We start from the raw sequence: 25,809 nt of genomic DNA, 5'->3' as shown, positions 1-25,809 counted from the left end.
GGTAGAATTATTGCAGCTGTGCTTTGAATTTATTAAAGAAAATAAGACTACAAGGCTTTCTGATCAGAACCCAACCCTCTAATATAACAGTGATGTGTGTTTTTCTTGATGTGCAGCCTTTCACCCCTCAAGTTTATGGGATGTTCCTGAGAAGAGGTTTCTTTTCTGGAATATTGTTAGTCCTGATTAGAATAGTTAATAAATATGTATATACAGTATGAAATTCCAGTTTCAATGAAAGAGCTAAAATAGAAAAACTAATTAAAAAAAATACAGCATTAGTGTTTGACTGGAAAGCTGCAACATTCCTGGTTTGTATTCATTTTGGAGACTACTGCTGTGTTGTGTGAAATGTCTCATGGGCTGGTTCCAGGGGTTGCAGGAAAGCTCTTGAGGCTTCTGGGCATTGCATGTGGACTTGGGTGAAGCTTCTCAGGGCTGGACCATCATGAGATTAAATCCTGTTCAGTGGAATATATCCTGAAATATCAGGTATATAGAACTTACCGTTCTGGGGTGTTGGTTTTGGGCAAGTTTTTGCCTCTGCCTTCAGCAAGTCTGATTGCATGTTCAAGTTGGATGTTCTAGAGGTGACTACAATTCATGGGCAGCTCTGTGCTGGCTCAGAAGGGCTTTGGGTGGCCCATGACACACCAGGTATTGTGATCTTGGGTCACCTCTTCCTTCTAGAAAGGAATTCTCAAAAAATGCAGCTTTCTGAGTCATTGCCAGTGATAGTGAAGAGAGTTTCAGTATGAGCAGAAGAGAGACAGTCTGGATCTGAAATAAGCCTGGAGCTTGGGTTTTGAGGAGAACTTGGCCAGGAAGTTCTGATGGAAAGCCAGCAGTGCTGGTCTGTTCAGTCTCTACTGGGTAATCCACACCAGTAGCTCAGGCTGAGGTTTTTTTTCAGCCTCCTGGGGTATTTTGCAAAGCATCTGAAATTTGACAGCCAGCTTCTCCCATTCCCTGCTTTCTCTGTGAGAGGCTGATTTCCTGTGCATGCTGAACCAAGCTGTTTTTGCCATGGTTCTTGGGGCAGACCTTGCATCTCCTTTTGTGAACCTAAAATGAGCAGAGCAGTGCTGCAGGTCTTCATGAGCCCTTCCAGGAGCAAAGCTCCTCTAACACATCATCACAGAGCTGCATTCTGGAAATTTAAATTCTGTGTTATGTTTTCTGGGGCACTGCTGGTGGGTAGCTTGAATAATATTGTCCTAGCTTGATAGTGTGAAAGTGGAGAATAATTCTGTTTTGTGGTACACGGAGAGTTGTTTTGTGCTGCATTTTTAAGTATTTGGATGTCACCAAGCTCCTGAGCAGTGACAGTAAAGGCTGGCAGGCATTCTGTGGTCTGTTTAGGGCTACAGAACCATAACTGCTCTGTGGTTTCTAGAAATACTTAATTGCTTTAATTTGCCTTTCATGCTGTGCTATTTTTGCCGCCCATCCTCCTACTTCAGAAGTCTCAGGAACCCATGCAGAGCCCCCCACGCTCCTGTGGGGAGAGGAGCTGTGTCCCTGGGGAGGCTCCTCTGCACAGAGCTCACAGGTGATGCTCCATGGGCTCATTGTTCAAGGCACCATAACTTTCTTCTTGCTGGCATTTGGCAGGTATTGCCTCTGTTGGCTATCCATTGTTTTTGTTCATTAATTGTTACTTGAAGGAGAGCACAGATTCCCATCCCTGGAGGTGTTCAAGGCCAGGCTGGATGGGGCTCTGTGCAGCCTGGTCTAGTAGATGGTGTTCCTGCCCCTGGCAGGGGGTTGGAATTGGATGATCTTGAATTCAAAGTTCTATGGCACCTGAACTGCTCAAAATCTCCAGGTATAAATGTACAGCAAACAGCTGGATCAGACCAGCCCTTCAGTGCCCTCATGCCCAGAATAAAGCCTTTCTCTGGAGTCCACTCACAAGCCTCAGCTGTACTTGTCTGAGTATCAATTATTGCTGAAATTTCTAGTTATATTCAGATTCTTAAATGTTGCATGACTTACTGCTGCATCTGAAGATGACAGTAGGTTATTCTGGGCAGCAAGGGATTCATAGGGATGATTTTGGGCTCCTTCCCCCAGCAAAGTCATGTTTCCTAATCTGACAGACTAGGAAGGGATTTTTTTCTGAAGCAAGTTAAAAAATACAAAGGCTTTTTTTGATAAAAGCTTTTTGCTTCTAATTCAAATACAGACACGATTTCAGAGGATGAGCTTGGAATAAAACAGGCACAGTGTATAAATTTTATATACAGTTGAAGATCTAATATCCTGGTATTTATTTTAACTGTTAATAATAGTAATGTATTGTCTACCATTTGAGCATTCTTCCTGATTTTCAGTTTGGAGAAAGGAAGAAAAGAATCAGATTTAAATTTAAATCTATACTGTGCTACAGCCTGCTGCTGCTTCAAGCATTAATGAAAGTACAGGGAGACAAGACTTAAGTTTATTTTTCTATCACTTTGGTATGTAGTGATAGTTCACTCCTGCATTCATGTGGTATCTCTAACAAGCAGTAATTGCTTTTTTGTAGAGCATCCTAAATCTTAACAGGTATCTTATCCCTTTGGAGATGAGAAGCTTTTGCTCTGAGTGCTGGTTACCAGAGCATCTGCAGCTCAAGGTGCTGTGGAATGTTTTGATAATATTTATATTAGGCATGTTGAGGTCCTTCCTCTGCATCCCCAACCTCCCCCTCCACTTTCTTCTGTGTACTCACAGGGCTTAATAAATGTTGTATCTTACAGGATGCTCTTGTACTTGAAGTACTAGAAAATGTGAAATTTGGAACAAGGCAGGCACTGTACACTTGAATGACAGCAGAAAATTAGAAGAATTTTGGTTTACATGAGTGGTTATGGCTCAATAGTGAGTGTCAGGGATTGTCAAGATGCATCTAAAGCACAATCTGAAGATGAAACCCACTTGGTTGCCATCCCTTACAGAACAGCAATCCTGCTTCCTTTTTGTGTTTTTAAACTTCTGGTAGGATGCAGCGTGTGGTAGCTCATGGTGGTCCTGCACTGCCCATTTTCCTGGGGGCTGTCACCTTCCAGCCGAGAGAACAGGTCCCCTGCTGCTGCATGGGGCAGTTTGTGGTGCTTGGGATGTTAATGACCTCGGATTTCGGGCTCTTGGATGCTGTCCCTGGGAGCAGAGGGATGTGGGCTCCTGGTGCCTGGCTCTGTGCTGAGCTGTGGCACTCACTGACTGCAGGAATCAAATTTCAGGAAGTTTTTCTCATGTCACGGTTGAGCAACTGTGAAAAATCATACTGAGATAGGGAAATGCTGGTATGATTCTGAAGAAGAGAATAAACCAGAGTAAATCACGTTGCAAAAATGAATCAAGACAATCTTTACCTGGTTATGATGTGACAGAGGGTTAAACTTTGATATTCTGTTCAGAAGCCATTCAGCCTTAAATGACTAAATGTTGAGCAATATTTTTTTCCAAATGTAGCATATTCTCCCTTTGAAACAAAGGTTGTAGCATTAGTTTTTAAAGGAAGGCAGTTTTGCTTGAAGTACTTTTGACCACAAAGCAGGGCAATTCTCAGTTTTTAGCTTAGAAAGAGTATATCCACAAATTTAGGATTTGTAAAACAGCTGTCCCATGGGTTTCCCCATCACAATGTGGAAATTTATGGAGCAATACCTGGGTTTCTCATCTGGAGTCCAGAACTAATAGTGAGTAAAATCAGAGATGCAGTAATTATCTCAATTAGCTACCGTATGGATGAGCAGATGATGCTGTGTGATGTGAGACATCAGAGTTCCTCTGTGTTCATACCAGACAGTACAAATCTAAATTGCCAGTGTCTGTACTGATAGCAAGCTTTCTCCAAACAGCAGCATGTGATCTATTTTTTCCTCATGCCTGATCAAAAAAAAAAAAAAAAAAAAGAGGAGCAAATGCTGATTGTCAAACTAAGCTGTGTATTAGTCATACACTGTGCTGATGCTTCAGTCCTCATGCAGAGTGTCCCAGCAGCCCTGTACTGAGTGTCGTTTCATAGAATGGTTTGGTTTGGGTCAAAACTTGTCTAATTCTACCCCCCTGCCATAGGCAGGGTTGCCTTCCACTATCCCAGGTTGCTCCAAGCCCCATCCAGCCTGGCCTTGGACACTTCCAGGGATGGAGCAGTCACAGCTTCTCTGGGCAGCCTGTGCCAGGGCCTCACCACCCTCACAGGGACGAATTTATTTCTAATATTTGATCTAAATCTATCTTCTTTGCGTAACCCCTCACTGGAGATAAGGAGGAGAAGGCTCTGAAGGGGGGAAAAAATCCATGGCATGGTAATCTATTAATAGGAACAGCCACTTCTTTATTAATTTGCTAAATGAGTTAGGGCTGTATGTTTAGAAATTGTGCAGCAGTTAGGCTGATGCTGAGAGCAGGCCCCTGGAGACTTGGGGTGTGCAGAGGTAACATCTGATTTATTGTGAGAGCCAGCAGGAGCCCAGCTGCAGGGACTGGGTTTGATTTATCTGCTTGCACTGCCTTGTCTCCCACAAAGGGTCTGGTAAGGCCAGCCATGCAGGGAACTTGTGGATCTGGAGTGTTACCTGTTCTTCTGCATCTCTTCTTCTATTGCATTAATTTATTGGTTTTTTGCGGCTCATTGTGGGGGTTTTTTGATTTTTTTTTTTTTGTAAGTTTTGGAGTTGTTTTTTCCCCGAGTCCCCTGTATTAAATTTTGGCTATAAAAAGGGGAGCATTTTTACTAAATCTAAATCAGTATTAAAGGGCAAGAGACTGAACCCATTGCAAGGTTATCTGATGGAATATTGTGCTTTTTGCAGTTGGTATCTCTTTTGTATCTGCTTTGGTTATCCATGCTTCAGCATCATTTCCTACTGGGATCAGAGGCCAGGGACAAACAGGGATGGGAAATGCACAGCCGTGTGAAAATCTCTTAATACTGAATTTATCCTGGGAAGTGTTCAAGGCCAGGTTGAGCAGACCTAGTGGAAGGGGTTTGGAACAACATGAGCTTTATTGTTCCTCCCAACCCAAACCATTCTGTGATTCTACCTAAAACAACCCCAAAGTGCTTTTGCTCCTTGCATCCATTGCTAATGACCACAGGAAAACCTGTTTGTGGCACACTGGCTACCAAGCACTGTTTTATGCTGTGTATTCCCACTATGTTGTTGTGTTTTAACTGTGCACAATGAAGTCCCCAATGCTCTGTGTTTGTTATGAATGAAATCTGATTTATCATCAGTGCTCTGCTCATCCATGGACCCGTGACTCATCATTAATCAGGAGATATAGCATAAACCAACTCTTATGCCTTGGCATTCCTTTTGTAAGAGCAGAAAAGGGCTTTGTGCACACCAGTTGTTAAATGGCATCAGGTTCACACAGGTGTTGGTACAACAAATTTTGGCAAATGCCATTGGTGCAACACACTGCAGCTACAGGGCAGTGAAGCAGTGTGACAGCAGCTACTGAGCTCTATTTGATTTTGATTTTCACCCCTCCTAATCCAGGTAGAAATAGAAACTTGATGACTCTGGGGTGCTTGGTCTTTTGGAGATGCAGTTTTTCTGTAGCTGCATATCTGGTGAAAGGCAATCCTGAAGCAAACATACTGCATTGATTTGCACATAGTTATTAGGCACTTCAGATACAGAACAGAAGGACCTTTCATTCTGTACTCAATTGACTAGCATTAAAAAGTAGGAAATAGGTGCTAAAAGTGAACCTTGACAAATAAAACTGTTGTATTGCTCTAATGAAATGCTATTTAAAGCAGTACATGAAGAAGCTTTTTAGAAGGAATGGAAAATCCAAAACAGTTTTTCCCTCCAAATAAGATGATTTATGCTCTGATAAAATTAGATTTTTAGTTAAAGGAATTTGCAGTCATTAAATGGTGCCCATGAAATAAGTCTCATTTATAACCATCTGCTTTATGGCTTCTGCAGAAAAGTATTCCTCAGGCAATGCATTCAAGAACTTTGGTGTCATTTTTATCAAAATAGTTTGGTTCTCTATGGGTAACACTATTAAAGTCTTTGAAACCTCTATGTGATTTTTTTTTAAGTTGAGCATCATCTTCAAGAGAAGTCCACCTGGAGCTGCTGCCTTTTTGTACTGTACTTTAAGCCCTGCTGTGGCTGCCAGGCATTTTCCTGTTTTTTTGTCTACCCTCCTGAAATCTTGAGCATTCTCAGTGTCACTGGAGGTTTCTCTGGGGAAGGGATGTTTTGGGGGACACACCAAGTGCTGCTGCTTTCCCAGGAACAAGAAGTGATGGCTTGCAGCCTGACCTTGTGCCCTCCCACTGCAGTTCTAACAAGCTTTTCTTCTGAACCCTGCATCTGGTTTTTTGGATAGTTTATATTCATCAGAGCTTACAATTATAAGGGGAAAAGAATAAAGGAAGGGAAACTTTGAAGACCATCCTTTGTCTTTCATGATGTCTGTGCAGACATGGAAATAACAAAAGGGCATTTTATAAAAGTGAGATGAGACTTGGATGTTTGTTTAATAGAGCCTTGATAGTCTATTTCCTTTTGATCAATATAATAGTTGTAATTAGTTTTAGTATTTCTAAGCTTTTGAACTGCAGAGAATTCAAACAGCTTGTTAGTGTGAGGGGATCTGGGGAACTTTAAAAGTATTCTTCTCTTTTGCATATATTGCATGTACACAGGCCTAATGATAGCAGCTGTAGCTGAGTTTTTTTATCCCATGCCCCACCTCTCAAACTAATATTTTGAAAAGCTCAGAGAGGTCCCTGGAGTATAACTGCCTGCACAGCTCAGAGCTTTGCTACATAAAGAGGATAAATGCTTTGAAGTCTGTATTAATCCTGAATGCCATTTTATATATTGCTCAAGATCACTGAGGTGGTATCCTACAGGGAATAATGACAGTATTTTTACAAGCAAATACCCTTTTTTTTTTATTATCCCCTTCAGCTGACTTGAAGGGTGCTAAGGAGACCATTTCTGGTATTCTGGTCCTTCTCTGATGTGGTGGAAGCTTTGGTTGTGTGAAGGAAGGAGAAGCAGCATCTGCTGCCTGCACAGGGGATGACAAAGGGCAGTATGAACTGTCACTGTGTTTGGGCAGGACATGGGTGATGGGAGGTGGCCCCTGGGCTGGAGGAGACCTCAGCTGTGGCTCTGTCCTGCCCTGGGACTTTCCAGAAGGTTCTGGGAGGGGGCAGGAGGCAGAAAGGGGCATTTCTGTGGCAGTCCATGGGGACCTACAGCACAGCAGCCTGTGGTGCCCAGAGCCTTCTCTTCTCCAGGCTGAACAACCCCGCCTCTCTCAGCCCGGCTCCGCTGCAGAGCCACTCCAGATGGTCCCCACAATTCCACTAGTTCTAATACTGGCTGCAAGAAATAGCTCCAATGATGGAAATTTGGACGTATTTGTAATTAACCCATAAATAGTGTTACTGCGTGGAATTAAATATTAATTCCTCTGAAGTCTCACCATTAGTATAAGCAGATAGTGTTGCCTGGGAATGCAATACCTTTTGAAACAGTGTTGTTTTAAAACAAGTTTCTGTATTAGAGATGATTGTGATGATTTGCAAAAAAAATTATGCAAAAAAAAAAAAGCAAAAATATTATGTAGGTGTGCATGGATTGAAATGAGCACTCAACTTTCAGCATGAGTAGTCCAGTGGCTTTGAAATTACTCAGATGTTTGCAGAAGTCTCTGCTAAAAATATCTGTAATGGTTTCTCCTTCCTCAAGCCCAAATCTTTGGTGTAGTAATAATAACCCTCCTAACTGCTCCCTTTTAACATAAATAGAGAAAAAAAATCAATTTTCAAGACAAATGTTGTGCTTTACAATGTAATTTATCACATAGTGATGAGTCATTTTAGGTGTTATATTTATCCATTAAATATCTGTGGACAAACTGAAATGTGTGCTTGAAATTGCTCCTGAGTTATTGTATTGAGCTTCATAGATGCTTCCCTGGGTCAGTAATTGATGTTTTTAGGGGGGGTTGTTCATCCTGCCTTTGAACAATTCTTGCATTTAATAAAAAACACCACAAAAAAATTCTCTTTTTCCTTATAGGACTCCAGAAGGTTTGAAGTTACAAGAAGAAAAGGTAGGAAAACTGGTTTTCTTTCAGTGTGTGTGTTGGTGTTAAGTATCTTGCAGTAACTTTTTAAAATAAGCATGAGTTCACACACTTGAAAGGTTGTGCTGCTGTGGGTTTTCCAACAGTCTGTGCCTGGTGCTTGTCTGACAGTTCTTAGTGTTGCAAATTGTAGAATTTTTTTTTCCAATGAAAACCTGCTATTTTAGCACAGAACTTCATGATGGTGTTGGGTGTGCATGTCAAGGTTTGGGTGCTGGCAGGGCACCTAAATGGCTTTAAGCTGAAGGAAGATAATTTAGATTAGATATTGGGAAGGAATTCTTCCCTGTGAGGGTGATGAGGGCCTGGCACAGGGTGCCCAGAGAAGCTGGGGCTGCCCCATCCCTGAAGTGTCCAAGGCCAGGCTGGAGGGGGCCGTCATTCTGATTTTTTAAGATTTTCTAAGCCTTCTGATGTTTACATTCTTGTAACAAACTTTCTCACACGCTTTCTGTAAATAACTCATTGTTTTGCATTCTTTTATGGAGCAAGAGAAATTTGATGGGCTGTCGGTTTGTCCAGTGTCATTGGAGAGGTGGCACTTTCACCCTCCAATCCACTGTCACTTTTAGAAAACTATAAATGTTAAAGTCAGATAATAAACTTCCCTTTCTTTCACCTTGAAAGCAGTGGTGTGTTTGTGTTGTTTTGTGTCCTATAGTGACATCGGGCTTGGAGCACCCTGGGACAGTGGAAGGCACGGCAGGGGGTTGGAACTGGATGACTTTAAAGGTCTTTTCCAACCCAGAACATTCTGTGATAAACTCAAAACCTGGAGAATTTCAGGGAGAAAAAGGCGCAGATGATGCTCTCCATGCTCTGCACAGCACAGCTCCACCCAAAGGTGCTCTGAGCTCAGCTCCTGCTCCTGGGCACTCTGCTGCCTCAGAAACAATTCTCTTCTGCCAGGAGAGGCTCTTTGATGGCTCCTGGCAGCCGGGGGAGAATTGGCCATCAAAGTGCTCATTCTGGTTATCATTAATTTTGATTTTGTTCAGCAGATGTTTTCTGGATCAGGCAGTTGCTTTCCTCATCTGTCTTGGTAGAATGTGAAGCAGGTGGCACTCTGCTGTTCAATGGATTAATGCATTCCCTGTTCCCTTCCAGAGCTTCTTGAATTGTTTCAGGCATCCCATATGTTGGGAAGAGTTTGTAACTACCAAGGTTTTACTGCATAAGCAAAGAAGGTCGTGTCCAAGGGTAAATTGTCATTTGGGCAAATAATTTTTTTGTTGTTGTTCTTGTGGTTTTTTTCTTCTGTGAGGCTGAGGCAGCAGAGAGGCTTGAATTAATTAAAAATGCAGCTATTGCTAATGGTGAAATCTATTTGGTTTAGGTGTCCAGTGCGTGTGTCTGTTTGATCAAACTTCTGCCACTCTTCATGAAGCAATCCAGCTCTGTTGTACTTCCCTCAGTCTCAGGCTGAGGAGGGCTCTTGGGTGGGTCAAGGCTGCTTTGGGATGCAGAAAACCTCTTGGTGTTGTGGATGTGGACACTTTTCAGTCATGCCCTGGCTGTAGTTTGTGGTGCAGTTCATTATAGGCACAGAGACTGGATCCCGTCTTGTGGATGTACCTCCAGGCCTTTTTCAGATATGAGTTCTACTTCCAAAACTTTCTTCACAGTGAAAGTAACTCACACATATGAGAGCTTAAAGATAGCAGTTCTTGAAATCAGGTTTGAGTTTGCAGATTGTGCGCTTGGAGAATGTTACTGCAAAGCAATAACTGAATTTGGAGATCAGTGCCTCAAGACACAAAATTCCCAGGCTAAGTGAGGCTGATTTCTCATTGCTTCCAGAGGATGGGTAAGACTTAACTTTTATTTTGAGGGGTAAAATCATAATTTTTTTGTTCAGAAGTGAATTCAATGTAATGGACTTCTGTTAGAAGCTTCTTAGATCCCTGGCTGGAGTGAAGGGGATGGCAACTGAGGGAGTTAAGATGTATAGATAAATTTGGCTTATGCCCAGCAAGGCAATATGTGGATTATCAAGTCTGTCTGAAGAACTGCAAACTCCTCTAAAGTCAAGAAAATGCTAACATGGTAAATACCTCTTGATAACAAAAGCCTGTGGATTTGCAGAGCTACCTGGGGATTTTCAGCAATGTTTAAGTATCTTCCTCTCTGGAGTTATTCCTCAATAGTGCCTATAAAATAATTCAACTAAAGGCTCCTTCAGAAACCTGTTCAGTATTAAAATGTGCACAGAGCAGATATCATTTGGTGTCAGGAAAAAAATAACAGGAAGGTCAGAATGTTTATTATGCACACAAAAGGATTTCTTCTAAATCTTGTGATATGGTATGAGGTGATTTTGGTGAGGCCTTTTTCCCCCTAAAAATGGTAATTTTGCAGATAATGGTTTTTCCTGAGGATGATTGGAAGAGATTGGAAGTTGGGAGTTTATCCTTGTTCTATTCCCTTGGTAGAAATTTTGGCTTTCTCTTAAAAAGCTGGAAAACTAAAAAATATCTCACAGAAACACCCACAAATGTGAGAGCTCAGCAGCCTTATTCTCTATCTGCTTTTATTATCCCAGGCTTATGGATGATCCAAGATGATTAAAAAAAGAGCTTTTGGTGAAAGGAGGGGCAATCCTGGTTTAGACTTTTCAGAATTTTTCTTTATTTTGGGACGAAAGGTTTGAATCCTTTAGATTTAGAGCAGACACTTTTCTTTCAAAGGGAGCAAAGCCTTGATTGTTGTTGAGGATGAAGACACTTTTTTCTTTTTTAGTTGTGGATGAGTGTAGTTCAACTGTGAGGTTTTGGTTTCCAAAGCATCAGGATTACATAGGCTGGAGAAATTTTGAACCTGCTCCAAAGCCCATTACAGTCAATGAATGGTTTTCCTTTGACTTCCATGGCATGAGATCAGCAGTAATTACATGATCTTTTAATTGCTGTGGTATGGAGGAGAGATGCTTCCCTGACTGCAGCTGGCAGCCACCTCTCAGTGATGTTTGGAGACTGATTTTCTTCTCAATTGCAATGGAAATGGCTGCAGAACTATTTTGTTCCTGGGATGCCTAACTGGTGTGCAAATATTATGCTTTTTAACTAAAAATAATTTTTAATCAAAAAACCCCTCAATCTGAGATTTTATTAGAAGATGCAGGAATATTTTTCTAAATTCACTTGAAATTTACCTTTGAGTTGGTCACACATTCTACCCAGTGTGGTGGGTCATATTGTATTATATTATCATCCATATTATGCCCATGCAATGGTGACCAGAAGATGGGGTAGGGTGCCAGGTTTGGTGTTGTGCTTTGAAAACAAACAAAAACAAACTTCCAACCAGCCAAAAAACCTCAAAACACAAGCTCAGGAAACACCAATGTGTGATAAACAAGCACAGGATTTGAATACCATCCCTCTATATTGCTCTGTTGAACTGAAATCACGGGAGAAGTTTGGGCAGGCAGATCTTTTTTCACTAACTGAATCTTTTTTCTCGTTTTTGTGTTAATTTTTCATAATTTTTCCTGCCCTTAGTGCAGAGGGAAGGGGAGTGGAGCCAAAAGGGGAATAAGCTGCACACTCCTTGTTGCTGTCCAGGGCAGTGTGATACTGCAGGAGAGCAGATGGGGAGGAGCAAAACAGGAGCAGGGAGCTGGGAAAAGCAGCAGTTTGTGCAGATCATGTGGACACTGCAGGCATTTAGTGTAAAGGATGAAGAGAGTAGAGAAAGGGATGAGGTGTCAGAATGGTTGGGGTTGGAAGGAACCTCAAAGCCCATCCCATTCCACCCCCTGCCATGGGCAGGACCCCTTCTGTTTTCCCAGGCTGCTCCAAGCCCTGTCCAGCCTGGTCTTGGACACTTCCAGGGATGGGACAGTCACTGCATCTCTGGAAAACAAATGCCAGCATCTCACCACCTTCACAGGGGAGAATTTCCTCCTAAAATCTACACAGTCTGAGGAGAAGTCCCTGTGCAGGAAACTGGGAGACTGAAGGGCGTGTGTTACATTGGAAGAAACAGGACCAAGCTTGTAGGGAGCACCTGCAGACATTAGGCTGGACAGTGGCAGGGTTTAATTTTAAAGATTGGTGACTTTTCCCTGTGTAATGAGTGTACATGAATGCATAATACTTACCTGCTGCTGTAAATTACACCATACAGCTTATATATGTAAAAGCCACATAGATTTGTGTCTATCAAATTCCCCATGTCTGGCAGAACAGAGCCTCCAGTGGTTTCCCCAATTATTTTAATGGCAAGGACACAGGAACTAATTCTGCAACTTCTGGAGCTAACAAATGTTCCCATTTCAGTTGGCACTGTGGGGCTGAAGGATGCTGAGTATGAAAACAAATTGTCTGCGGAGTAGAACTGTGCCCAAGCATATGTATAGTCACATTAAGCATAAAGAGCCAGGTCTTCAGTAGATAGAAATAAGCAAAGCTCTGCTGAATTAATGGACCACCTTTGCCTTTTACTAGCTGAGAACCTAACCCAAGCACTTAAAACTTTTAATTTGTTTTTATGTTGTTCACAATCATCCGTTCAACAAATTAGTGTCAAAAGATGCTTTTGAAACCATTCAGCCAAGAAATGTTCAAGTAAATTGCTTCTGCTTTGACCATATAATCTTATTAAATGAGATGCAACTCTAGATTTATTCAGACAGATGACATCACACTGGCATAAAGATACAAACTTTAAATATCTGGTTTGAATTAAAACTTCTTTGAATTGACACTTGTCTGAAGTTTTCACAAGCTCTGTGTTGTGGATGTCTTATTTGTATATATTTATTACAGATACAGAATCCACATTGTCACACTGTGATCCCTAATCACAATGTGGAGCAATAGAATGAAGTACACCCTGAGCTTTCTCAAGTTGCTAGAGTTGTATTGAAAAATCTCTGCATCAATTAGCAGTGGTAGAGGATCCAGCCAACAGCTTAAGAAATACTTCATTATTCTGCACTTGACATCAATTTTTATGTCCTACATGAAAACCTGACTCATGGTTATAAAACAGTAATGCCCTTCAGAAATTCTATTTACTTCGTCCTTTCTTTTCGCCCACTTCAAATGTTTGCCTCTCCATGGAAGATGACAGGCACTCCAAAATTGGCAGGAATGATAAGTTGCTCTCCTGAAATCCTTCAGGAGCACAAAGTGGTCAGCTGTAATTACTATTGTAGTAAATCACCTATTAATTTCCATTATGTTGGTTTTTTCCTATTACTGGAATTCAAAAACATCTGTGGTTTTTTCCTTATGATTTAGTCAAAACCCACCAAAAATGAGTAGCTGTGCCTATGTTGCTCTTTAGAAGAAACTGTGCCACCAGGATCTTGGTTGTGTGGCTATCCCGGTTACATCCAGATGATATAACAGAGAAAGTAAATATTTGCATGTATATGCTCTGTACACAGCTGGGTGTTCAGAAACACACTGGCTGAATTTCAGGACATTCTTCCAAAGTCTGAAGGACAGCTTTTACATTAAAAATCCCTGTTTTGTTGAATCACAAGTTGGGATATTTTCCATGTTTGTTATACTAGTTTTAACAATTACTCAGTCTTTACTTCAAACAAAATTTTTTGTCTCTGCCCATCTCAGCTGCTTTATTTTCATAGAAAGTTTTATTATCTCTGGCTTTGCCATTCACTGACAACATATGCTTTGAAATCTATTACTCAGGGAAGGAAGTTTGGGTCAAGATATTAATCTGATGTTTAGTGCCTGTGTTTCCAAGGTTATGAAACCACAGTTTCTCAGATTTTTTTGTACTTCATCCCGCTTGAACAGCCTAGCCCTAGTTGGGAAGGGGCAAAGTTGTTTGCTCCCACCACCTACCAGCAGTGGTGTTTAATTATAACTTGGCATATTTTGTGCTCTTAAGTGGCAGGAATTAAAAGAGGGAGTAAAACTCTGTGGAGGGGGAAGAACCTCAAATAATCAACACATTAGCCAGTGCTGGGCACAGTAGTAAATTAAACAGGAATGTGAACGCTCCTGGGCAGTGTTACTATTGCTGTTTGTATTGCACGTGTCTGGGACGAGGAGCAGAGAATTGCATCTTGGCCAGGGAGTTTCTGAGCAGCTCCTGAACCAAACAGGGCTGGTCCTGGTGGTCACATCATGCTGAAAAATGACTGTTCACAGAGGTGGAACGCTTCTGAAAATGTGAATGGAGCCATGGCTTAGCCCAGCTTTGCCATAGGCATAGCAAACCCCTTGCATGCCCATCTCTCTGATTGTTGGAAACAGAGGGGTTTTGCAGAGTTAAGGTTCCTCTAAAATGTATCCATCAGTTTTTGTAGTAGAGTACTTTGGGGCAGGAGGAGGAATGAATTCTCTTCATGGCAGAATGGGCATGACTGTTTAGTAAGTAAATAAAATAGAGTGTGGCTTTGCTAGAGCAGCAGATTGATGGACTTGAAGGAGCTGGAGTGAAAACTTCTTGAGTGGCAGGAAATCGTGAAATTGTTTCCCAGCAGCAGGTCGGATCAAGCAGATTGTGAACAAGCTTAGGAAGTGGACAGCTTCAGTTCCCAGTGTGGGAAGACGGAGAAGATGCATATGAGTCAGAAATCTATGAGACCTTGTGAGGATTTACAGGGAGATACAAAATAACATATATATGTGTTCCATACTGCTGGACATCATAAATAAGTATGCCCAGTGCAGAGTGCTGAAGCTGGATGTGCCTGAAGGCATCTCTCTTTTTCCATCTGAAATTAGAACAAACTCTGCTGATTTGGCAGCTGAAAAAGCTGCATGTGGTGTTGGCTTTAGTCAGCCCTTACCTTCACAAACTTCTCTACTTTTTCCATCTAAACTGGGAACTCTTTTGGAATATGCTGCTTTGTCCTACAAAACTTGTTTTGGCTGCATCTTCAGCCTCTCCAAAGCACTTTTCTCCAGCTGCCCCAGAGCTGTAAAGCAGGACTAGTTTGCACTGGTCTTCTAAGATTACCTGTCTTTAAGAATGAGAGAACATATTTTCAGACAAATGGGCTTTTCTTAAGTATCATTAGCAGCAGCCAGGTTGAAATACAGTGAGGTTTGAAGTCATGTTGGATTTGAATTTTTTGGTTGTTTTCAGTGGTGCATTGTTCTTTCTATGAAATTCTACTTTTGTGCCCAGCCACATAGCTCTGGTGAAATGCTGTTGTTACAGAGAGCATTTCATGATGTGGAAGCCCCTCTCATACAGAGCAGAGATGTGATGCTTGTATACGATATTGAAAGGTGCAAATGCACTGTAGACCCAGAGTTTTCAGACCAGCTATAACATAAACTCATTTGTAAAGGTTGAATAAAAAACTGGCAGCAGATGTTTCTGAAAATGGCAACATAATGTAAGATGCAAGCACTGTCAAACAAATCAGTTTATCCAGCATGTTTTAGATATTAGGAAAATGAGTAAACTCACACTTTCAAACAAAAGATCCAAAGTCCAGGATTGCTTCTGGGTCCAGTCAGATTTTTGAGTCATGATTTTTGAACATGCTACTAGTCTACTTAATATGTGTAAGAGTATGGTGCATTTTCAATTTCAGACTTAATAGGTTTCAACATGCCATTTCTTCTTGAACTGAGCTTTAACTGTGAGGCAGAGCAATTAGGGTAATACTACTGGAGCTTCAACTCACTGCTCAAATATGAGCTAAAAATAAGAGAGGAATAACCTTCTTTGTGCTCTCTTAGTTCAGGTACTTACTCCCAGGTGGTCATGGCCTCAGCCTGTGGAAGATGGAGGTGCTGAGCCTGTCACTGGGTTAGCCCAGCTTGGGGGGATGATTTAGGGCAGGGGAGCTCTGGAGGTGACATGGACAGTGGCTGAGGCCAACAGCAATCTTTGCAGTGCTTCACTGTGGGGCTGTTATAGTCTTGCACCATATCCTGCTCTAGCCAAACCCAGCAGAATGACAGAATCCCAGAATAGTTTGGGTTGGAAAGGATTTGAAAGGTTATCTCATTACACCCCCCTGCCATGGGCAGGGACACCTTCCACTATCCCAGGATGCTTCGAGTCATGCTCAGGCTTGCCTTGGACACTTCCAGGGATGGGACAGACACAGCTTCTCTGGGCAACCTGTGCCAAGGCCTCACCCCCTCTCTGGGAAGAATTTTTTCCTAATAGGATGTGAAGAATGAGCCATTCAGGTGTTTGGGGCCATAGCCATGTCCCTGGCTGCTGTTAGAGCAAGTACTCTGCTTAAGTGAGTGGTTTTCAGCGGGGCCCTGCTTTGTGTGTAAATGGTCCTTTTGGACTTTACATTTCTAAACAAGATTTCATTTCGGTAATTAGCACGTGTCAGTATATTTTTAATAAGAACTTAGGAGCCTGTGAAATGGTTCAGTTCACGGTGCTTGGGAAAGAAAAATCTGCTCTGTATAAGGTAATGTAATTACTTTTCTAAAGGAGTTTTTATTATGCATCTAACTGCACATTTACTGTTCTTGATAGACCCAAATAAAACCAGAACAGAATGAATAAGCCATTGGGTAAATAAAAGAGGTAAAGCATTTATAAATATGTATTTAGTCAACAGAGCTGATTGGCCACTCTGCAACTGCTCCAAGGTCTCAGTAATCCAAGTTTAATAGCCTTCCATAAATATTTCCTTGTTTGTCATGAGACTGGAGTTATTTATCCATGCCATGCTGCTTGCTTGTGTTTGATGAGAATTTTTGAAGAATATTAGGCAGGTTTGTTGTTTTGCATATAACATAATGGGCACTGTGTGTTTATGAAGTAGCATGAGAGTGATCCTTGTATTTTTGTCCCCATCTCCTCCTCATTATTATCCTTGCCTCTCCCTCATAGGTGGTATGTCTTTTTGTCATTCTTTTTACTCTCTCAGTTTTAGTGAGGTTTAGATGTGCCTTCTTTCTGCTGAATTTCTAAGTTCTGTCTGGTAAAGGGTCTCCAGTAATGTGACAGTCTTTAGGCTGAATATCAGCCCAGATGCTTTTTTTAAATGAGTGTAAAACTGTTTGACTCATTTCAGGTATCACGAAACTCATGCAGTAACCAGGATTATTAAACCATGTTTAACCAGGATGAAACTAAAATATGTGCAAAGTGATTCTGGACCTATAGACTTCAAAGCTGGTTCCTTGCAAAGGCATAAGTTGGATTTTGGCTTTTAAATTTGTTCAGCACAGGGGACCATGTCTGGTTATTAATATACTGTTTCTGGGGTTTGTGTGCACAATAGTTGTTGCAAAGGCTGAAATCTATCTTGCACAGCCAGCAGATAATAGCATCAAATTATGCTCTAGCTTGGAAAATAAAAAAATACAAGAAAAAACTGTTGTGTTTTCCATCTGCAGATTTGGAAATTTTTCAAAATGTCACTTCTTACAAGATTTCAATTTAGTTTCTCATTGCAACCGCAAAGTAGGTGACAGTGGCATGCAGCGCTCCTGCCTCTAGTTGTTTTGCTTTTCCCATTGAAATTCTATGATGTGAATTGCCTATAACAGGATCTTTTTTCTTTACCTTTCATATCTGAATGCTTTAAAGAATCATTTTTCTCTCCTTTACTGAAGTTAGGTTTTTTTATTATCCTGGTTTTTATTTCTTCTTTACCCATAATTATTTTTCAAAAATTATTAGTTTTCCCTAAATTATATAATAGCCACATTTAGTTTTGAACTCCTATTGCCTGTTAAATACAGAAGTTCATCAGCTGCTTTTAACAGAATCAACATTGTGGCAACCCTTATTCCCTGGGAAATAGAATCAGTGAAGCCAGAAATTGGAAGCAGCCCTGTGCAGCTTCTCTGCTGTTACCAACGTGTCCAACTCTGTTGGCACCAGTGTCAGTGAGGGCTGATCCATTGCCAGAGACATTTTCATGGGAAAACACCAGTTGGTGAAAAGAGAGGGTGGCTGTGCTTGGAGCAGATATCCCAGCCTGGGAGGTGCCTGTGTGTGCACTCCTAGATGCTGATAGGATTTCCCCGGTGTGCAGGAGTTGGGATCCAGGCTACATCTGAGCACTGTGCAATGATGAAACTGTGTGACCCATAAAAATTCTGATAAATTAAGAAGTTCATTCTCCTAACTCTGTCATAATACTTTAAGCAGTGACCCTAAGCAGCAGACAGGATGAGACCCTGAGAGGGTCTTTCAGAGAGGGGCTCATGGTCTCACTGCTCAGGGTAGCTGGATTAGTGTGCCTGTTCTTGATGCTGCTTTTGCAATAAGCAGCTGGAGTCATAGGAAAGTTGGAGAGAAGTACAGGTTCTTAAATGCTTGTAAAACCAAGCTGGGTTTTACCATCATGATGATGAACTGGCCAGCCAGGGCTGCAGTGTGTGTGCTGGATAGAGGACTGTAACAGCTTCTAGTGGGCTGGGGGTGTCAAAACCAGTAAGGAGCAACTCTACTGTAAGGCAGAGCATGTGGATTAAGTCAAAGCCCTTACCAGTACATTAAATTATCCAGAAAGCCCTGACTGCTCCTCAATACTACAGTGTGTCCCTATCAGAACTAAGTCTTCACATAAAGATATCAGAAAAGGAGCAGAGACTACTCTTTTCCTTTTGGATATATAATAAACGCTTCCTGCATGGGGAGGTTTGCATTTGGATGACACCTGTAACTATATTCCAAACAGGTCAACTGGATTAGAGAGAGTGCTAAGTGATCATTTTTGGTGACTAACAGAGTTTGTATTATCACTGGATCATCCTAACATGTGTGGAGATGCTGGTGAAGTAATTGGGTTCTGAGTGAACTTGAAAATGGTTTCTTGATTGACCGTGAGACAATGCTGAGAATGACTCTTTCACCCTTTTAATGTTCACCCAATATAAATAACACCACCAGAACAAGTCCTGCCTGATCTGTGTGTTGGGCATTGCAATTCCCTTCTCAAAGGAAGCGTGTTCATCAGGCCTTGTTCATCACATCTGGGCTGTGTTCCCTCTGATTCAATGATCCCATCATCATTCACACATCTTTAACTGAGCACCCCCTAGTATTCTGAAACAGAAATAATAATTACAGCCCTCTGTCTTTCCTTTCACCCCTCTGCCTTTCCAGCAGACAGAAGCTCTAATGTGATTATTTCTCAGGATGCTGTTTGCTCACTGGAGGGTGAGAGGCTGTTCTTGTCGGGAGAACGGCGCTGCGGGCCTCGCTGAACACCTCTGCACAGCACATGGAGCTCTCTCTCTTTGGGAAACCTGTGGGATTATTTTCAGTTTCAAATGTCACAGCAATTAGTATTTGGAATTACGTAACTGAAACATGTTTTATTGTACTCATTTAACAACAGGAATGATGATGAAAATAATTTAAAGTATCCAGCTTATTTTCCTTTGCATCCTTTTGACTCAGCCCTCTACCAGTGGAGTTTCCATTTCACTTTCCTGATTTTGCAGCAATAATTTTCAGACTTTCCTTGAACCAAACCTGTTGTTCGTTCTTTCAGTGCGTTCCCAGGGGACGGGAGGATTTCTGTCAGAACAGCAGAGCAGTTCCTTTCAGGAGGCCGAGTGGAAGCAGGAGGAGCGGGAGGAGGCAGTGGCTGGGCGCGCGCGTGCCCCCATTGCTGATGTGCTGATCAGCACACGGCTGCTGTGAGCAGGGCTCTCCAGGGACAGCCAGCTCCAGCGGGAGAGCCATTAATATCCAGCAGCTCTGGCAGTGGGAGCTAAGCATAGTGCACTTATTTAATTTAGACGTTAAATCTCTTTCTTAGCACAAACAAACACTCCTTTGCTGGCTTAAAATTCTCCTCGGCTGCTGTGCGGATGGAGCTTTTGTCTGCAAGCCTGCACTTTTGGCAAGGGCTTGGAGGGGGATGTGGTCACAGAAATATGGAATTGTTAGGGCTGGAAAAAGCCTCTAGGATCATCTAATCCAGGCATTAACCTGGCACTGCCATGTTCCTGGGAGCTCTCCTGAGCTCTGAGCTGACCCATGCTGGCTGGTCACTTCTGGGGTGAGGGGTCTGCATGTCTTTGGGGGCTCCAAGGGTTTAGGTCATTAAGGAGTTAGAGGTGGTTGGTCAGAACTGCTCTGTTGGGTTTACAGTTGAAATAAACAGGCAGAAACTCAACCCCAAACTAGATGCTTTTAGTTCACTTGCAAAATCCCATCTGCAATTTATCAACAGGCACCCTCTAGCATTACTTATAGGTGAAGTGTATTTGAGCAAGAATAAGATAAGATGAGGTAATAATTATTAAAACTAGGATTTGTGCTGGCTTAAATACAACAAAGTTTTTAGGTTTTTTGTTGTTTTTTTTTTTACTTCTGGTGAGAAAAGGTGAGTTCAGATTTTGCCTCTTTGTCAACACATAGGAGGCTAAGCATTGTCTAGATCTTGAGTGAAACAAAATCCTTACTACTTGATGCTACACGTGCTGCAGTAAAAATAAATGTTATTTCCCACAAATACCACTATACTATGTTAGTATTTCTCTTAATTACTGGAAAGATTGCTGGTACTACCCCTGTTTCCTACAGGCAATGCCATATGACAAAAAGAAGGTCTGAGGTTTCCAGGAACATATGCATGGCATATGTTTTCTAAAGCCAAAAGGGTTGGGTTTTGTTTCACAAGATTCATTTAGTCCTTGATAGAGCACACAAACTTTCTTCTTTAAGGTCAGATAAAAATCTGTTTTCTGTGCTGCTAATTTATCAGGCACCAGAATATGAAGGTCATGGTTTGTAGGGAGAAGAAGCAACTTTTACTAGGCCAGCTGAGAAACGTGGGAAGCTGTTGAGCACAGGAACTGTTCATCAGGTCTAAAATGTTAATGGCAACTGTCGGATAGTGAATTCACTCCCTTTATACTTAAACAGAATTTGCTGGTTTTAAGGCTAGTGTAAACACAGTCTTTTTACTTGTTATTGTAATCTAATGATGTGTGTTTGCCAGCTATTAAGATAAAAATGGCTTTCAGGTCTCCCATTCTTACCTCCTTTGGTTTTTTTTTGGTTTTTTGTCTTTCCTTTTTGAAGGAAAAAATAGAGGTAACTTTGGAGAGTGTGTCCTGTGATGCCAACTGATTGTAGGACTTCTCCAAGAGTGTGATTTGGCAGCAAAAGGTTTGGAGGTACACTGTCATGGGGAGGATGACAGTGATGGGCATATTAACTTTTTCCTTTATTTACTTTCTAGCTTACAATTTAGATTTGGTATATTGGAATTTTCTTGGTGGTGGTGGCATGGATGTGGCCGCCCTGCTGTGAGTGTCCCCTACAGACCTGTTGTGAGTTCATTCTGCCCTCTTGAGAGTGGGGCCAAGGTTTCTGTCTATGTAGGGATAATGTGTGCCATAAGGAGTGCTGCTGTCTTCATGCTGTCATATGAAATGGTTTAGATTGGATATTAAGAAAAATTTCTTCGCTGAAAGGGTTGTCAAGCCCTCTGTGCCCAGGGCAGCAGTGGAGCCCACATGAATTTGGCACTGCTGGGTCAATGGTTGAACTCAGTGATCTTAGAGATGTTTTCCTAAACATTTCTCTGTTTCTGTGCTTTATGTGTGGATGACAGCATGGGGGTTCCAGCTGAATGCCCAGTGTGTGGCACAATCTCTGCATTAGCTGCCTGGGATGTTATTTTGCCCAGACCTAGACCTTATTTGGGAGCTAGGTTGTTAGGAATTAAAATTCATGGAGCAGATACTTGGAGCAGATGACGTTTGTCAGGGTGTGATGCTGCACTCCCAGATCCCAGCTCTCTGCCTGTGGGTGCAGCCAGGCTGCAGCTGGCACCAAGGGCTGAGGGGTTTAGCTGCAATTCTCTACTTGCTTCTTGCACTGAGACCTTGGTCAGGATTTAATAGGAATGAAGTCTGATAGAAGTTAAAAAACAATGATCACTTCTTCAATAATACATTTTTCCCCTGAAGATTTCCTTCTTCTGCATCTTCTAATAGGAAAAAACACATGAAAACAGGGTTCACTGGAGTGCAAACATCACCAAAGCTGGTGTGATTTCAGAGATAAAATCAGCTGAAAACTAATTATGATAATATTTAACTTTCTAACACTATCACAAGTGTCAATATCCTCTAAACTGATAGTCACGATGTGCCTTTTTCCTTACAGTGTTAGTGAATCCTTTAGGTCTCCCTGCCTGACAGTGGCAGTCTGTCATTGTTGCTGATCCAACTCTATTGACTCTGAGTTCTAAATAATTAAAATTGTGTGCTTGTATTGGGAAAAAAAGGCAAGAAACTTTCAGTAGCAGAATATCCTGCAACACTGGAGTGTAGCTTTTAGCATTTCCTTCTTAATTGCTGTCTTTAATTTGCAAGAAAGCTGTGACCCTCTGAGTGAGATGGGCTGGTATTAGTGAGATATAGAGTCCCACAGTTATTTGTGTAATTACATAATTATTTGTCTGAGAAAGTGAGGTTTTTTTACATGATGAGAAGAAAGCTCTCCTCTCCAGGTGGGGCTAATGTGGAGTGTGTTTTTAGTGTATTCCCTGGAGGAGAAAAATGCACAGGAAGGAGCTTCTGCTGCTGTTTCTTGCTCTTGTTTGTATTTTGTTTTTAAGAATAGGAGCACAGCAAAGTGGCTGATCATTGAAGGCCATGAGCCAAGACCCCATTCCCTGACATGTCATGTCTTACTAAAGCTTTTGAGGAAGCAAACCAAAACATTGTGAACTTAGCTCTATTGATGCCCAAGAGGCTCCATTCTCTATTCTGGTACTTCCAGTAGCAGAAGCAAAGAGGAAATTTTATGAGAGTGACTAAAAATAGTCTTATTGATTCCTGGAGCTTAGTTAGTCTCAGTGATTTCTCTACACAAACCTCGTTCAGTTGCTATTTTCTGCCTTTGTCGTGATTTCAGTGAGGGAGGTGTAAAGCAAAGGTAACATCAATTGACCTAAATACCTAAATAGCTGTTAGTGGAAAAGCAGGCGTAGCATTGGGAAGAGCAACAGGGAGATGCTGGCTCCTCTGGGATGCTGCTGCCCCAATGCTTTATCCTGTATCAGCCCTGCTTGTGCTGAGTGTATGGATTTTCTGGGTTTATGTGCATTATTTCAGCAAAAGTTGCTTTACTTTGGCGAGTCAGGGTGTAACTGATAAACCTGTTGTTTGGTCTTAATGGGTTTGCACACCCTAAGATGTATCTTGACTGTCTTGAGTCTAATACCTGAGTGACTTGGATGCAGTAATAATCTAACTCCTAGACACACAATTCTGAAAATAACAGGAATTCTTTGTATATTTATATTGACTATATATATGTTCTCAGATGGATTTCAGCATTTTATATAGAATTTTATTGGCTGTTGGGTTTTTACCCTAAAAGTCACTGTGTTATCTTAATCATAGCAAGTAACCTTTCTCATGTGTGAAATGGGGATAACACTGGGTAAACTTAGAACTGTTGCGTGGGGTGGTTGGAGTATTTTGGTCTCTTTAAAATAAAGCTCTGTGTGTGTGTGCCAGCAATGTACTTTGCTTTCTGCCCAGGTTCAGCTGATGACACTTTGTGAGTCAGTGGCAGAGCCAGGTACAGGAAGCTGCTAAAATTACTGATGGGTTGGGGGCCACTGTGGTAGTGGGGTCAGAACTTGCCTGGTATTGGGGTGGGGTTTGAATATACCTCAGCAGCATCCCTTGCAAGGTCTGCAGGACATCTCTCCCTTACTGGAGTTACTGAGACAGGAGGGTGGACAGGCTGTCACCCAGACTGTTGTCCCCCAGTGATGGATGTGTAGAAGGACAGGTGTGTGGCAGGACCATGATTTGCCCATCAGAAGCTCAGAGTGGGGACCTCTGTGCTTGGTGAGGGCATTATCTGCTCTGCTTCTCTGGCCCCTTATCCAGTAGGGTCCTTTCTGCAATATAGTTCAGACTAAAGTGTGCCTGATACTGTCAGACGTTAAATATCAAATTATGGGGGATAATCATGGGGACATGACATCTTTGGGAACCTCATTGAAATGTCTCTGGTTCCCACTGTGCTTGCTCTGCAATACTGCATCATGTGCAGGTGAGTAGGGAAGTCTCTTCAAGTCTCTTAAGAAAGAGCTTCAAAACTCTTCTCTGGAAGGAAACTTAATGGCTAAAGGAAAGTTGATGGGATCCCCCATGAAAACAGCAGCAAAATGAAAAGGCTGCCAGGGACTTTGCTTGCTGCAGGGAGGAAAACTAGGAGGGAGGTGCAGAAAGGTGAGGGAGATCTCAATTTCTATCCTGTAACAATTAGAAGTAGCTTTTCCTGTCTACATATTTGGAGCCAGTGGTTTCCCTGTTGAAGAACTCAAAAGAATAAAGCTTGACATCCTTAGGTTCACTCTAAAGGGAAACACTGGGCATTTTAGCATGGCATGCCATGACAGATACTGGCATCCTTTCAATGCTGAAAGCTTGCTATGTGCCCTGGTCCACAGGGTATTGCTGGCCTCACTTCTGCATGGAATACTGTCCTTCTGCCCCACATTTCCCTGGAAGTCAGGGCCTCCTTCCCATGACCCTGCAGCACTGCTGTGGGCCAGGTCTGCTTGCTGAGATGCCTTCACTCCCCTCAGCCCATGCTGCTCACTCTGCGTCTCTGGTGGCTGCAGTGGGAGTTGTGTGCTTGGCTGTGTTTGCAAATTTGGCCTTTAGCTGCTTGCTCTCCCGTTTTGTTGACGGCTGGAGAGATCATACAGAACATACAGAGGGATGGGGCTGTGTGCAGTGAATAACAATGAAATGCCTGGTTTGTGCTGCTGCTTGAGCATGGTTTGAAAGAGAACCTTCGTGGTGCTTGTGTTCAGAGCTTCTCTTGAAGCAAGGGCAAGCTTAAAAGGAAAGAAGTAGTGTCAGGATTTCACATCCTAGCCACCACCTCCCAGAGCAGCACCCCTCTGGCTGTCAGACATCACTGTGCCCCTCTAGAAACCCTCCCTACCTTTAACAAGTAGCACTGAGGGTGCTGGAGGTGAATTATCTTTAGAGGAGAACTCTGCTGTCAGAGTGGGTATGACTGCTCTGTTTAGCTGTGCTGAATTATTTTGGATAGTTATTTCTGTGGTATGGACCAGCCCCCAATGACTCTGTAATACACAGCTCTGCAAAACAGCTCCTCAGAGCTGTCTCTGGGGAAGGCAGTGCTTTCCACTGAGAGATGAGATTGCAAGGGCTGCACTTACCTCCCTTAAAAACAGATAAACATTTCAACAGCATGAGGTGACTAAGTGTTATCCTGGTATTTTGTAACTACTTTCTTTGAACAGAGCAAGGCTTTGTTAATACTGTAGTACTGGAGCAATACTCTGCAGCTGACATTTGCAAAATCTCTCATTGTATTTCATTATTTGAACAGATCTTACTCAACCCTAAAGGTTTTGCTTTAGTAAAGGAAAAGCTAATGTGTGTACATGTGATCCAGAGTCATGAAAGAATATGGGTATGCACCCTTGCTTTTTTCTTTCAAATAGGAGATTCAGACAGAAAAAAAAAAAAGTCTATTTCATGGCCATCTGTGATCTTCCATTCAGTTAAACCAGGGCACCCCAAATCCTGGGAGTGCAGGGTTCATGAGCCTATGCATGCATTTAGTGTAAATGCAGTAGTGCTTGAACCACGAAGGCATGGCAGCAGCCCACCAGCTCATCCCACTTTCCGTACTGACTGTCCTGGATTTTGCTGCTGGTTGTTTACCTGTAGGAGGTGAGAGAAGACTGAAGCCTTTACAGATTTGTCAGTGGTCATGGGGAACACAGAAAAGGGC

At 42.1% G+C, this 25,809-nt stretch overlaps 1 protein-coding gene across 2 annotated transcripts in view; it reads left to right on the top strand.

Annotated features, from left to right (window-relative positions):
- Positions 1-25,809, top strand: part of FSTL4 (follistatin like 4) — a 204,073-nt gene that overhangs the window by 2,513 nt on the left and 175,751 nt on the right. For both annotated transcript variants that reach the window (XM_005418682.3, XM_005418681.3), the window contains exon 2: positions 8,058-8,091. In XM_005418682.3, coding sequence (XP_005418739.1) covers positions 8,058-8,091 — 34 coding nt within the window. The remainder of the gene's footprint in view (positions 1-8,057; positions 8,092-25,809) is intronic.

Source organism: Geospiza fortis, unplaced genomic scaffold, assembly GCF_000277835.1.
Source record: "Geospiza fortis unplaced genomic scaffold, GeoFor_1.0 scaffold55, whole genome shotgun sequence".
In the NCBI taxonomy this organism is placed as follows: domain Eukaryota; kingdom Metazoa; phylum Chordata; class Aves; order Passeriformes; family Thraupidae; genus Geospiza; species Geospiza fortis.
This window is presented reverse-complemented; position numbering and strand designations above follow the sequence as displayed.